This window comes from Lepidochelys kempii, chromosome 3, assembly GCF_965140265.1.
Source record: "Lepidochelys kempii isolate rLepKem1 chromosome 3, rLepKem1.hap2, whole genome shotgun sequence".
NCBI lineage: Eukaryota > Metazoa > Chordata > Testudines > Cheloniidae > Lepidochelys > Lepidochelys kempii.
In genome coordinates this window covers 42,374,374-42,389,292 of record NC_133258.1, presented here as the reverse complement: position 1 = coordinate 42,389,292, position 14,919 = coordinate 42,374,374, and the positions used below count along the sequence as shown (strand labels likewise).

Here is a 14,919-nt window from a genome sequence, read left to right as displayed (position 1 = left end):
AGGAGGTGACCCTGGTTGGGCAAGGAGACTGGACTGGGAGAAGGAGGTAGGGGTGGGGAAGAGACAAAACTTGGACAAGAACAGGTTGGAGGGGATGGGGCACAACAGACCAAACTTTGCAGAAATGGGCAGAGGAATTTATGCCCACTAAAGCACACTCTGCTCCAGAGTCTTAATGGTTACTCAAGATTCCTGAGTCTCACCATTTCTTTGCTGTCAGCAAATCTGTGAAACCCACTGCTAAAATAGATCTCATCTTCCTCCAGCACTGGTCCACATAAAGGATAGCAACTTACTACTGCTTTTGTTTACTCCATTAGCTCAAGTGGCAGAGGTCTAACCCTGTTGATGAACTCTGTGGGTGTGCATACGATGCTACAATATGATGGAATTTTTGGTTCTTTCAGTTTGCTTTTCAGAAGACCTTTGAAATTAGACACAGAAAATAAAAACTATGTAAGAAGAACATTATTCGGGTTGAAAAGGCAAACACTGAAAAGATAAGGAATGCTACAACCTGTGCAACCTTAATTTGGCCCCCTTTTGTCTGGATGCATTATGATACAGACTTTAATTATATGATCACATTCTATTTTTTCAGCAGGGAACCTTAATTTTGGCATTTTCTAACTTTTGAGTGCTTGAATTTGCAACCTTAATGTTACTGTGATTGTTATTAATTTTCTTTTATTAGCAATAGCTGATTTTAAAGCCCACTGAATTCAGTAGAAAGACTCCTATTGAGCCTAATAGGCTGTGGATTAGGCCTAAGTTGGGCAGGAATTTGGAGCTACTAGATCTACAAGAAAACAATGTAAATGTTTTGGTGGAATCAGAGTGGGGGTGGAGGAGGAGTGGGGCTAGTGAAATAGTAGAGTAAAGGAAATAAACATTGAGAGATAAGAAAAAAAGGGGGAGGGAATGAAATGTTATTCTGACCTTCTCGTTAGACCTGTTTTGCTGTGCTCATTCAGACTTTTAGCTTCCTTTGGCTCTGGCTTTTCTTTTTGTCAGTATGAAATAAAAATACATTTTAAAGCTTTAATCATTTGATACTCCAGTTAGCCTTGGTCCTTTTTTATGTTTTAAGTCTCAGAAACACTGTCTTTGGTTTGAGAGCTTGACAGCATCTACAAGAGATTCAGGTGCCACATCACAGACTAGAAATAATTTCCGAATATTTTATTTGGAATACAGGATGTTTCTTCGTCCTCTGTTACCCTTCTCTTTCTGTTTTTTATTTACAGTAATTTCATTACATTTGTATATTTCAGGTGTTACACTGGAATCAGATTCCTGCCTTGACCCAGGGATTCCAGTGAATGGCCATCGCCATGGTAATAACTTCAGTGTCCGATCTGTAGTAACTTTTAGCTGTGATCCAGGATATACACTGAGTGATGAGGAACCACTCATATGTGAAAGAAACCATCAGTGGAATCATGCATTACCCAGCTGTGATGGTAGGTGCCCTATGCTTAAAATGACAATGTAAAAATCCAAGCAAGTGACTCTCTTCTGATTAATAACTAACCATGTCATTACTACTGCTACCCTCCCTTCCATCACACCAGAGTCCAAATCCTTTTAAAGTGTTTCTATTCATAATTGAAGCAATACTTTATATTTCTAGATTGCCTTTCAGGTAAGGAACTTAATGTTATTTACAAATAATTTAATTTGCAAATTGTAATCAATTAATGAATCACATCCCTGAGAGTTAGGTAAGAATAATCTTCATTTTACAGATGTGTGTGCGCTCTGAAATGCAGACAGGTTTTGTGACACAAAAGTTCTGGGAATAGAAAGCAGGGGTGAAATACCGGTGCCATGGAAATCCACGAGAGTTTTGCCATTGACTTCAGTGGTGCCAGGATTTCAGCCCAGAGTCCTGACTCCGAGTTCTCGACTCTAATTAACACATGCACCACTTCCTTGCTGTAAAGTCACAAAATACAAAATAAGTTTGTGAGACTCTATACTCAACTCGATGGCATTTCTCTGTCTATAACTTGATAAATTATAACTGCCATATCTGATCAATTCTAAAATTTCAGGAAATGTATTATTCATCAGGGGGCAGAACCATATGAATAGGGGTGAAAATCAGAAAACCAGAAGGGTAAAAGTTGGGTTTACATTAAGCCCCTGGCATCTGTTTAGCAGACCCTTTACCTTCAATCAGGACTGAAATGTGTATAGATCAAATAATTGATTGATGGTAGCATAGGAACACTCCCATCTTAACTCAGTGCATTGTCTCAACACAGTTTAAAGTGAAGGAGTACTTGTGGCACCTTAGAGACTAACCAATTAATTTGGTTATCATAAGCTTTCGTGAGCTACAGCTCACTTCATCGGATGCATATGCATCCGATGAAGTGAGCTGTAGCTCACGAAAGCTTATACTCAAATAAATTGGTTAGTCTCTAAGGTGCCACAAGTACTCCTTTTCTTTTTGTGAATACAGACTAACACAGCTGTTACTCTGAAAACAGTTTAAAGTGTTGATAGCCTGAATGAATGAAAGAAAAAAGAATAATAATGATGGCGAGAGGGGGAAATGAGGGGGCACGCAGAGCCCCTAGCGTGGAGGGCACAATGGGAGACCCTGATATTGGGGGAGGTGAAAATGGGGGTTACACAGAGCCCCTGGAATGTGAGGATGGGGATAATGAGAGGCACAAAGAGCCCCTGGTGGGGGAGAATGGGGAACCCTGGTGGACGGGCTGGGGCAGGGGAAGGAAGCAATGAAGGGCACACAATCTCTGGTGGAGGGGAAATGGGAAGGATCCTGGCATAGGGGGAGGGAAGAATGGGGGACACACAGAGGCCCTGGCATGTGGGGGAAGCAGAAGAGGAATTTGCTGGGGGTCCCTGAAATAGTGGGGGATGGGAGAATGGCACACCAGAAGCCATGGAGGATGGTGGAGGGATGCAAAGAGCCCCTGGAGTGTGCAATGATCTCAGCCAACAGAAGCAAGAATGTGTGCACTCCCACATTATATTATATTATGTTTATTTTACTTGATTTATGTCCGAGCTGAAATGGTTGAGTCCAAATTTAAATTACAAACCTATAACTATGTGCAGGCTCTCAGATACTATGATCATGGGCATATATTAAATACCTAGATAACACTAAGAATAAAAACTTGCATTGTAAAACATAACTGGGAGGGAAAAACATATTAACTATGTAAACTTGGTATACGCTTGATCTAAAAATGAAAGAGCTCATTAATGGTTCAGCTTTTCACTGCCTTATGGGTTAATGCAATATGTGTACTGAAATATCTAATTTAGGTTCAGCTTTTGATACTGTGTGAAGTGCAACCAAAAGCATTCTCACTGAGGGTCTTATCCTACTCTAAATATATATTGCATGGTACACAGCTGCCAAACTTGTAAAATCAATGGTAGAAGGTATGAATGTGGAGGGGAAAAATGTCTCTTCATCAAGATGCTCCATCTTGGAAAGATTGAGGTGTGGTGACAACACAGTATTATGGATGTGTGTAGCTACTCTACACTGGAGCTCTGTTTGAAAACTGGAAACAAAGTATTCAGACTGGAGGCCAGTGAATATTACAGTATTCTGTCAACATATATTTGAGTAAAAAAAGGGAATTTGCTTTTCCTGCATTTGCACCTCTTTTGTGTTCTTTCCCCTCTCCCCCCAGATGTTCTAGTTATCAATTATTGGGAGAAACAGCAAATTTTAAGTGAACTGTATACAGTAATATTCAAATTGTTAAGCTAAACATGTATGTATGTACTCAAGCAACCTGATTCATCCTATCTGGGAAGGAAAACCTGCAAAGATTTCCAAAGAAAACTAGTCAACACAGCTCACATTTTGATTTTAGAACACTGAATATGGTCAGTACTGAAGCTGCTCATGAGCAATCTACAGACTAATTATTATTTGCAGAAATTATTCCTTGAATAATTTTAAACAGCTCATGAACAGTTTGTGAATGAAAAGAGAGGCAAAAGGTATTGAAGCAATTATTAACTGACTTATTCGCTGAGCTCTAGTGAAATCACAGTTCAACATAGTTCCTGCTGAACCATATTTTAGCGTAGTTTGCCAAGCTACCATGGACAACATAAAATCATGTTCAAAGACTGTAATAAAATTGATTTTCAGACCTCTAGCATATTTACAAACACTCTTCTAACACAGTTGAACTCCATCTACTTCATATGGTGAAATCCAGTTGAAAATGGATCAGATAGAGCTGTATTTTTTTAAACAATTTTCAAACATTATACTCTGGTGTGAACTTATAGTCTTGGCCTTCACAACATCCTCTGGCGCTGTGCAATGTTTGAAGAAATACTTCCTTTTGTTCGTTTTAAACCTGCTGCCTATTAATTTCATTTGGTGACCCCTTAGTTCTTGCGTTTTGAAAAGGAGTAAATAACACTTCCTTATTTATTTTCTCCATACCTGTCATGATTTTATAGACCTCTATCATATCCCCCCTTAGTTTTCTCTTTTACAAGCTAAAAAGTCCCAATCTTATTAATCTCTCTTCATACGGAAGCTGTTCGATACCCCCTTTAGCATCTTGATCGTCCAGTGGCCCCACTGGTTGTTTAGCAGGCTTCCTGCTTCTGATGTACTTAAAAAAAAAATCCTAATTATGTTTTTACACTTCACTGGCCAGAGTTTGTTTCTTTTTATTTTCTTCATTAGCATTTAACTTCCACTTTTTAAAGGATGCCTTTTTGCCTCTCACTTCTTCTTTTACTTTGCTCCTTAGCCATGGTGGCACTTTTTTGGTTCAATTACTATGTTTTTTTTAATTTGGGGTATACAGTTAAGTTGAGCCTCTGTTATGGTGTCTTTAAAAAGTTTCCATGCACCTTGCAGGGATTTCACTTTGGGTACTGTATCTTTTAATTTCTGTTTAACTAACTTCCTCATTTGTGTGTAGTTTTTAATTTATTTATTTATTTATTTATTTATTTTGTGGGATGGCCACATTACTCATAAAGAGCAAATTACTTTAGTAAGAGTTTTTTGTGGTCACTAGCTTTGACAATCAGCCAGGGTTTTTTAATTGACTAAAAATAAATTAAATACTATTTAGGTCAATTATAATATACACTCAGTATTTACACTAAAATTGTCATCATGTCCTTGCGGGGCATGCAAATCCCATAAGATTGCAATATGCAGAGTTAATTTTTTTCGGTGAAAGTTTGGCCTTATGTTCAAGATCCAGCATCCACACTATATGCTAGGGAATTGTAGAGACCTTCTGAAGCAGGGCAGAAGAAAAGCTAAGGTAAATGAGCTCCACATCACTTCTCTTGTTTTTCATTCCATCCCACTCACACGCCCTTCTAGGGTCCTGGGACTCTTAGACTCTTGAACTCCCTTCTACAACTCAATTTTATTTGGGCAGAAAACAAGTCCTGGGATTTTTTTTTAAGGGCCTATGGTTATCTTTCAGCTAGGAAAGAATGCAGTAAATGTGTTTAGGGGTTATTGACATCACTCCCATGAAGGCAGTCTGTCACTCCAACTCTGGAATAGTTCCTATTTTTAAGAAAGGGAAAAAATGTGATCCGGGTAATTATAGGCCTGTTAGTTTGACATCGTAGTATGCAAGGTCTTGGAAAAAAATTTGAAGGAGAAGGTAGTTAAGGACATCGAAGTCAATGGTAAATGGGACAAAATACAACATGGTTTTACAAAAGGTAGATTGTGCCAAACCAACCTGATCTCCTTCTTTGAGAAAGTAACAAATTTTTTAGACAAAGGAAACGCAGTGGATCTAATTTACCTAGATTTTAGTAAGGCATTTGTTACCGTGCCACATGGGGAATTATTAGTTAAATTGGAAAAGATGGGGATCAATAGGAAAATTGAAAGGTGGATAAGGAATTGGTTAAAGGGGAGACTACAACGGGTCCTACTGAAAGGTGAACTGTCAGGCTGGAGGGAGGTTACCAGTGAAGTTCCTCAAGGATCGGTTTTGGGACCAATCTTATTTAATCTTTTTATTACTGACCTTGGCACAAAAAGTGGGAGTGTGCTAATAAAGTTTTCGGATAATACAAAGCTGGGAGGTATTGCCAATTTAGAGAAGGACCGGGATATCTTACAGGAGGATCTGGATGACCTTGTAAACTGGAGTAATAGTAATAGAATGAAATTTAATAGTGAGAAGTGTAAGGTCATGCATTTAGGGATGAATAACAAGAATTTTAGTTATAAGCTAGGGACGCATCAATTAGAAGTAACGGAGGAGGAAAAGGACCTTGGAGTATTGGTTGATCATAGGATGACTATGAGCTGCCAATGTGATATGGCCATGAAAAAAGCTAATGCGGTCTTGGGATACATCAGGAGAGGTATTTCCAGTAGGGATAAGGAGGTTTTACTACCGTTATACAAGGCACTGGTGAGACCTCACCTGGAATACTGTGTGCAGTTCTGGTCTCCCATGTTTAAGAAGGATGAATTCAAACTGGAACAAGTACAGAGAAGGGCTACTAGGATGATCCGAGGAATGGAAAACTTGTCTTATGAAAGGAGACTCAAGGAGCTTGGCTTGTTTAGCCTAACTAAAAGAAGGTTGAGGGGAGATATGATTGTGCTCTTTAAATATATCAGAGGGATAAATACCAGAGAGGGAAAGGAATTATTTAAGCTCAGTACCAATGTGGACACAAGAACAAATGGATATAAACTGGCCACCAGGAAATTTACACTAGAAATTAGACGAAGGTTTCTAACCATCAGAGGAGTGAAGTTTTGGAATAGCCTTCCAAGGGAAGCAGTGGGGGCAAAAGATCTATCTGGCTTTAAGATTAAACTCGATAAGTTTATGGAGGAGATGGTATGATGGGATAACATGGTTTTGGTCATTAAATATTCATGGTAAATAGGCCCAATGGCCTGTGATGGGATATTAGATGGGGTGGGATCTGAGTTACCCAGGAAAGAATTTTCTGTAGTATCTGTATGATGAATCTTGCCCATATGCTCAGGGTTTAGCTGATCGCCATATTTGGGGTCGGGAAGGAATTTTCCTCCAGGGCAGATTGGAAGAGGCCCTGGAGGTTTTTCGCCTTCCTCTGCAGCATGGGGCACGGGTCACTTGCTGGAGGATTCTCTGCTCCTTGAAGTCTTTAAACTATTATTTGAGGACTTCAATAGCACAGATATAGGTGTGAAGTTTTTTGCAGGAGTAGTGGGTGAAATTCTGAGGCCTGCGTTGTGCAGGAGGTCAGACTAGATGATCATAACGGTCCCTTCTGACCTAAATATCTATGAATCTATGGAAGAGTGGCACATTTAGGTAACAACATCAAACTGATTACAATAAGCAAAAGGTTGCCACATCAAAGAGACTAGTGATACTGCTGGCTGAGGATTTTTCCACAAAACATTTTTAAATTGGAAAATGCCAATCTGTCATAAAACTGTTCATGGAAAAGAGTCACTTTCAACAAATTACTTATTTTGAAATATTTTTTTTGGTCAAAGTGGCCCTTTTTGTCTTTCTAAAAAAAACTGAGTTTCAGTTCAAAACTACTTTTTATTTTGAAAATTAAGTTAATTCAAGATAAAAATTTGTTTAAAAAATTTCAAAAGTGGGAGAATGAAAATAAATGTTTCAAAATGATTTAAATCAAATGTTTTTAATGACCTTATCTGAAATATTTTCAGATTTTCAGTTTGAATTTTTTATTGAGGTTTCAACTGTTCATCCCAATTCAGGTTGGGAAACTTTTACAAACTCTCAAGAATTCTTGCAGGGTAGGAGAACTGTTTCCTGCCCAAGTCCACCTACTGATGATTTCATAGACATCAGATTGCAACTTCAGGTAGGAAATAAACAGAAGAAAACGCTAATAGAAAATGCCATAAAACAGGGTAATGTACATCTTCTTTGTAATATAAAGCAGAGAATAAAAAGAACCCCATGTAATGGGACCCAATAGTCAACTATCCCCCCAAATAATATAATTGAAAGTAATGCTTTATGTAGTTTTCAGCCGTGGCTCCATAGTTAAGGATGAGTTGGAATTTTGCACTTATATATAGTTTTTAGTCGGGGGGAGGGAGAATGTGTGTGTATGTGGGCACATATATAATATACCAAAACAATTTCACTATTACCACATATTTATAAATATAAGAATGATCACTTCTTCATATCTGAACTCATTTGCCTGTTTAAATGTGGTCAGAGGTCCTCACAATTCTGGTCCATGGCACAGGTTCATAAATATATAAATTTATGTTTATTGAATTATTAAAAAACTTCAGCAACATCTCAGGATAGTGGGGAGAAGTCAAAATGGCATTTCAGCTATAATGCTACAGTGTTGTAAGCACACTATCACTGCAAATTTATTGTACATATTCATCTAGCTACTACTATTTATCTACTACAATTAGTTCAGTTTTAACAGACAGAAAACAAAAAGCAAGCTAGTGCTTTATCATATTATTTGTTAAATATTTAGTTTATTAAAATTTTAAAATAAAGCAAGAAAGAGATAGACATCAGAGGCAACCACAGTATAATTATGAGATCAATGAGCAATTCACCTGCATATAAATACAAATCTTAAATGATACTTAATGTGCCATGCAAATTTAAGAAGCCTACTTTAACAAATGTTAGTATACATGTTTTCTAGTCTAGTTTTTTGCCTTTGAGAATATTCAGCTACAAATATCTTAGTAATGATGGCACTATTCACATTTCTGGAAAAAGTGGAAAAATCTCCATATCTATCTTTTTTCTGCAGAACATGGAGGGAAAAGGCATATTATTTTTCTGAAAAAGCTTGTAAAAGTTTTAATGTGATGCAAACTGCCTGAAGTACTCTTCCCTTTAAATATATAATCCATTACAACTATATGTGAAAGGTTTCATACTCTGAAGTAGGTCATACTGAAGATAAGTTCCATCCTATTCCTCATTGGTTCATATCACAGTATGGTGCACCTGTTGTTTGGTATTCTTGTGTCTTTTTGTTACACTTGATACTTTACTCCATCTATATTAAAAGATAACAGTTGCCACATTTGTTACCCTACAGTACAGTATTTATCCTTGTCCTTATCACTCTTCTACTTAACTGTGCTCTCTAAAATGTACCAAGGAAACCAGCCACTCTCTGGTAACTCTGTGTCTTAATGCAAGCATACATATATTACATCTGCTGATATTCTAATGTGCATTGAGAAGTAACTATCTTAAAATAAATCATAATTTGTCTCCCGGTCACTGTACTGATAAATGTATCAAGGAAAAATGACCAATAGCAGTATCTGAGTTTTAGTCTCTGCAGCAGAGTGCCCAATATAATGACATTCTCTTTCTTTCTTATTAAGCTCTGTGTGGTGGCTATATTCATGGGAAGAGTGGAACCATTCTGTCGCCGGGTTTTCCTGATTTTTATCCAAACTCTTTAAACTGCACTTGGACTATTGAAGTGTCACATGGCAAGGGTAAGAATATAATACGAATTGGAAATGTACAGAACAGTATATCACTAAAAAAACTGCTTCAGACAGAATTAAATTGATTTTTTTTAATCTGTGGAAAAAGGAAATCTGTAATTAATTTCCCCAAATAAATACTTTTAGATGTGGTAATGACCTTACTTTTTTTGTGTTAAAACTTTTGACAAGGGGGATAAAAAAGTTTCCTTTTAAGAGTGACAGACCTGAAACACACTAGTGGTACTAGCCTTGTCAGATATTTGTGGTTTATGAATGTTATCATTTATTTTGAAGGAAGATAGAGATGCAGCAGGAAGAGGAAAGAGATTAAAATAACATCAGTGGCTAATTAAGAGTACAATTAAAATATACATTTTGGGTCAAGTGTAGCAAGGGCTTAAAGTCAAATTGATGGCATTTCTCTGTTTGTAACTTTTTAAATTGATACTGGGAGCTAAAGATATCAGGGAGAAATCCATGTCTGGCGGAGCTAAGTACAATAAGAAGAAAAAAGTTAAATGTGTGAGGAACAAAAGAAATCCTAGTGATGGTATGTGCCCATTACTAGAGGGAGAGGGTAAAACCATTAATAATGATGCAGAAAAGGCAGAAGTTTCCAAGACCTATTTCTGTTTTTTATTTGGAAAGAAGGAAGATGAAGTATTCATATTACATGAGGAAGTTGAAGAACCTTTCAATATATTTGTAATTAAAGAGGTCATTAAACAACATTTACAGGACAGAAATATTTTAAAATCAGCAGGCTGGATAACTTTACCCTAAACGTCCTAGCAGATTTGGCCCACCCATGTTCATTTTTAATATGTGTTTGAAGACTAGGTAACTATAGTCCAGTTCTTCTTTGAGTGCTTGCTCATGTTGATTCCAGGTAGGTACGTGTGCACCACATGCACAGTTGTTGGAAGGTTTTTCCCCTAGCAATACCTGTTGGGATGGCTGTGGAGCCCCCTGAAGTCGCGCCTTCATGACGGTGTATATAGGTCCCCGCCAACCTACTGCCTCTTCAGTTCTTTCTTACTGCCCATGACAGTCGTTGGAACTGCTTTCTTCTCTCTTGCTACAGTAAGCAATCCCCCAGTGGACTTTCTCTTTGTACCTGTAAATAGTTAACTTAGTGTTGGTTAGTGTTTCAAGTAGTTTTATAATTAGTTAGATAAGTCCCTCCCAAGGACTGGGGCATGCCCTCAGTCTCAAGGGTTCAAACCATGGAGGTCCTGCCAGAAGTCTATGCCCCAGGGCAACCCAAATGACTCTTGCTTAAAGTGCTTGGGGGAAACCCACCGGACAGACAGTTGTAAGATATGGAAAGGCTTCCACCGATGATCCAAAAAGAAGAGGGAGTTTAGGTTAAAGCTACTCTTCATGGAGTCAGCTATCCATCCCCAGCTTGCACAGCCCGCATAGGACCCGAAACCCAACACTTAGTTGTGAAGCGTACCAGCCTCGCTGAGAGAGGCTGAAGCACTAAAAAGGACTGTGGGTTTAGAGACCCTCAGCACCACCACTCCCTGGCACCAAAGCCCTCCAGATACTGGCACCGCTCACATTCTCTGGTGCTGCACAAGAAGCAGAAGAGAGCTGAGAGGGAGTGTTCACCCAGTTAGAGCAGTGGAATGCAAAAGCACTAGCGGAGCGTGTCCCGTGCTGGGACACTCAGCCCGTGCTCCAGCTAAACTGCCAGCATTGACTCCAACCTTGCAGAGAGGTCAGTCGAGTCCGGTATTGGTGGATTCCCCCACATGGGAGAGCCCCGTGGAGAATCTGGATCTTCCGTCTACTCTGGACATGTTTGAGCCGGCCAGGGACCCCATAGCTATGACAGCTCTGCAGTCCCCGACATTGGCACTGCAGAGCAGCAATGTCCCTTCCAAGGGTAAATTGACCATGATGCAGCACTGGTCACCCTCCCCTCAACACTCCTGTCTGACACTGCCGCGTTTGGCAACGCCGTGGTAATAGAGATCGCAGTTGTCTTCAGACTCAGTTGGAGTCATATGTCTCGGCACTATTCAAGGCAGGAGTAGGGACAGCAGTCCCTTCTGATGCCCTGGCCACCGCAATGGCAGGTGCCAGCGCAGTGGCCCTTCTGGACCCTGTGGCCCTACCACCAAGCCCAGAGGCCAGGCTCCAGATCTCTGTCAGTCGCCTCAGAAAGCTGGGCTCCTCTGACATCCTCTATTGCCCGGGAACCACCACAAGGCTCCAAGACTGGTGTCTAGGCCGGCACCGAGGCCGACGCCCAAGCCGGCACTGAGACCAGGCTGGTACCACCTCCAGCACCATGCAAGAGACATCATCTCAGGGTGAGCCTCATCCTCATCCTCCCCAGACAAGGCGGTAGTGGGCTTATCTGCCATGTTGCCAGCTATGGACAACAGAGCCTACCAGGAGCTACACCGGAGGGTGGCACAGAACTTGGGCCTTCAGGCAGAGGAGGTATCAGAGGAGACTGACCCCATAGTGGATATTCTGACACCCAAGGCTCCTTCAAGGGTGGCCTTACCCCTGATTAAGACCATCCAAAACACCACTAAGACCTTATGACACTTCCTCCTCTTGTCCCCTCCACAGCCAAAGGGGTGGAGAGAAAGTACTTTGTACCCTCAATAGGGTATGGGTACCTATTTACCCACCCTCATCCAGGCACACTAGTTGTGGTGACCGCAAATGAGAAAGAGAGGCAAGGACACCAGGGACCGGTGCCCAAATCTAAGGAGGAAAAGAAGCTGGACCTCTTCATCTAAAAAGTCTACTCTACTGGAAGGCTCCAGCTTTGGATTGCCAACCAGAGAGTGGTCCTCAGCTGCTACAATTTTAATTCTTGGACCACTCTGACTAAGTTTAAAGAGTTGCTTCCAGTTGAATCCTGGTCAGAGTTTGGAGCCATCCTCAAAGAAGGTAAAGTTATAGCAAGGACCTCCTTGCAAGCCACACTGGACTCTGCAGACTTGGCAACCCACACGATGTTGACCGCTATAGCCACTCGAAGGAGCTCTTCGCTGCAGTCTTTGGGCTTCCTGTACGAGGTCCAGCAAACAATCCAAGACTTGCCCTTCAACATCTCAGGTTTGTTCTTGGAGCAAACAGACGCTAAGCTCCACAGTCTCAAGGACTGATGAGCAACATTAAAATCTCTGGGCCTCCATACACCAACCACACAAAGGAAGCATTTGAAACCTCAGCCTCCACCACACTTCTACCCTGCTCATTCTAGACAGGATTACAGCAGGAAGCGGGGCACACCATCCCTCTTCGAACCAAGGCCAGGGCTTGAGAGGCAGTCTTCAGCCCCCAAGCAAATCTTTTGAAGGTGCACCCAGGGGCAATGCATCAGGCAAAATCCCAGGTCCTTTTCTCTGTTTAGTGAACCATCTATCCCATTTCTACCATGCCTGGGCCTGAGTCACCTCAGACCAGTGGGTCTTGCTCATGGTACAGTTGGGATATTCTCTCCAATTCTGCTCCCTTTCTCCCTCCCACCCCTCATTCCCTGTCCCTCTTAAGGGACCTTCTCATGAGCAACTTCTCATGCAGGAGGAAGTGCTTTTAGAAGTCAGAGCAGTAGAGGAGGTCCCTCAGGAGTTCAGGGGCAAGGGGTTTTATTCCTGAAATTTCCTAATCCCAAAAGCCAAACGTGAGCTAAGGCCAATTTTAGATCTGTGAAGCTTCAACAGATTCATGAAAAAGCTGAAGTTTTGCATGGTCTCCCTGGCTTCCATTATTCCTTCCCTGGATCCAGGGGACTGGTATGCCGACTTTGACTTGAAAGACATGTACTTTCACATGTCAATAGTCCCATCCCACAGGCGGTTCCTCTGCTTCATGGTCAACAGTACCCATTATTAGTTTATGGTTCTCCCCTTTGGGCTATCGGTGGGTGCTCAGGTGTTCACCAAGTGCATGTTGGTTGTAACCAGTTGACACCAAATGTGTCAAAGTCAGCTTTAACCCCCACCCAGAGGATAGAGTTCATCAGAGCTCTCCCAGAGGATAGAGTTCATCAGAGCTCTGCTAGACTCAGGTCAAGCCAAAGCATTCCTTCCAGAATCACATTTTCTGACCTTGCGCACCATCATAGAGGACTTACAACGATATCCCACTGCTATGGTGTGAAATTGCCTGAAGCTGCTTGGTCATATGGCCACTTGTATATATTTAATACATCATGCGAGACTTCGGTTCCAACCTCTTCAGGCCTAGCTGGCCTCAGTGTACAGGCCAAACAGAGACCAGATAGACAAAATAGTTATACTTCCTCCTCTGGTTATCGAGTCCCTCCTGTGGTGGCTCAACCCGCAAGCGGTGTGTACAGGAATTGCCTTCTCCAGGCCCCAACCCTCGTTGTCTCTAGTCACAGATGCACTGGCAATTGGATGGGGGGGTGCACTTAGGAAGACTCAGAACTCAAGGCCTCTGGTCCCAGGCAGAACTTTCGCTACGCATCAACATCAGAGAGCTAACAGCAATTCGCCTTGCCTACCAAATGTTCCAAACCCATCTGGAGGGCAGGTGGCAGCAACGTTCTATATAAATAGACAGGGTGGTGCTTGCTCCTCTCCCCTATGCCAGGAAGTGTTCAAGCTGTGGGACTTCTGCATTGCCCACTCAATACATCTAGAGGCATCGTATCTTCTGGGTTCTCAGAATGAACTGGCCGATCATCTCAGCAGGTCATTTCACAATCATGAGTGGTCCCTCTGCCCGGATGTCATGAACAACATCTTCCAACAGTGGGGATTTCCCCAGATAGATTTGTTTGTGACAAAGCACAATAGGAAGTGTCACCTGTTTTGCTCCTTCCTAAATCACAGCCCAGGCTCCCTCTCAGATGCTTTTCTCTTCCCTTGGAAGGACCACCTGCTATATGCATTCACACCCTTTCCTGCTTGTACACAAGGTCCTGATGAAGGTCAGAAGAGAGGGAGCATCAATTATCTGAATCACACCAGTGTGGCCACGCCAGCACAGTTTCACCATGTTTCTAGACCTGTTGGTGGATACACTGATAACCCTGCCCCTAGTCCAGAACTTGAACATGCAGGACCACGGCTGCCTCCAGCATCCCAATCTAGAGTCTCTCCACCTCACGGCATGGAAACTACGTGGCTAAATCCCTTGGAGCGCGCATGCTCAGACCCTGTTAGAGAAGTTCTCCTTGGCAGCAGGAAACCAGCCACTAGGGCCACTTATTTGGCTAAGTGGAAGAGATTCTCTATTTGGTCATTACAAAAGGACATTCCATCTTTACAGTCATCAATTCCCTTTATCCTGGACTATTTACTACACCTGAAACAGCAAAGTCTGTCAGTGTCATCAATAAAGGTGCAACTGGCCGCTCTCTCAGCTTTCCATCCCAGTTCAACCAGTCACTTGGTTTTTGCTAACCCCCTGGTTGGCCACTTGCTCAAAGGATT

The 14,919-nt window shown here is 41.5% G+C and overlaps 1 protein-coding gene across 4 annotated transcripts in view; it reads left to right on the top strand.

Annotated features, from left to right (window-relative positions):
- The window catches only part of CSMD1 (CUB and Sushi multiple domains 1), a 2,000,616-nt gene that overhangs the window by 1,515,588 nt on the left and 470,109 nt on the right, over nucleotides 1-14,919 (top strand). For all 4 annotated transcript variants that reach the window (XM_073336216.1, XM_073336215.1, XM_073336217.1 and 1 more), the window contains exons 18-19: nucleotides 1,275-1,463; nucleotides 9,374-9,490. In XM_073336216.1, the coding sequence (XP_073192317.1) occupies nucleotides 1,275-1,463; nucleotides 9,374-9,490 (306 nt within the window). The remainder of the gene's footprint in view (nucleotides 1-1,274; nucleotides 1,464-9,373; nucleotides 9,491-14,919) is intronic.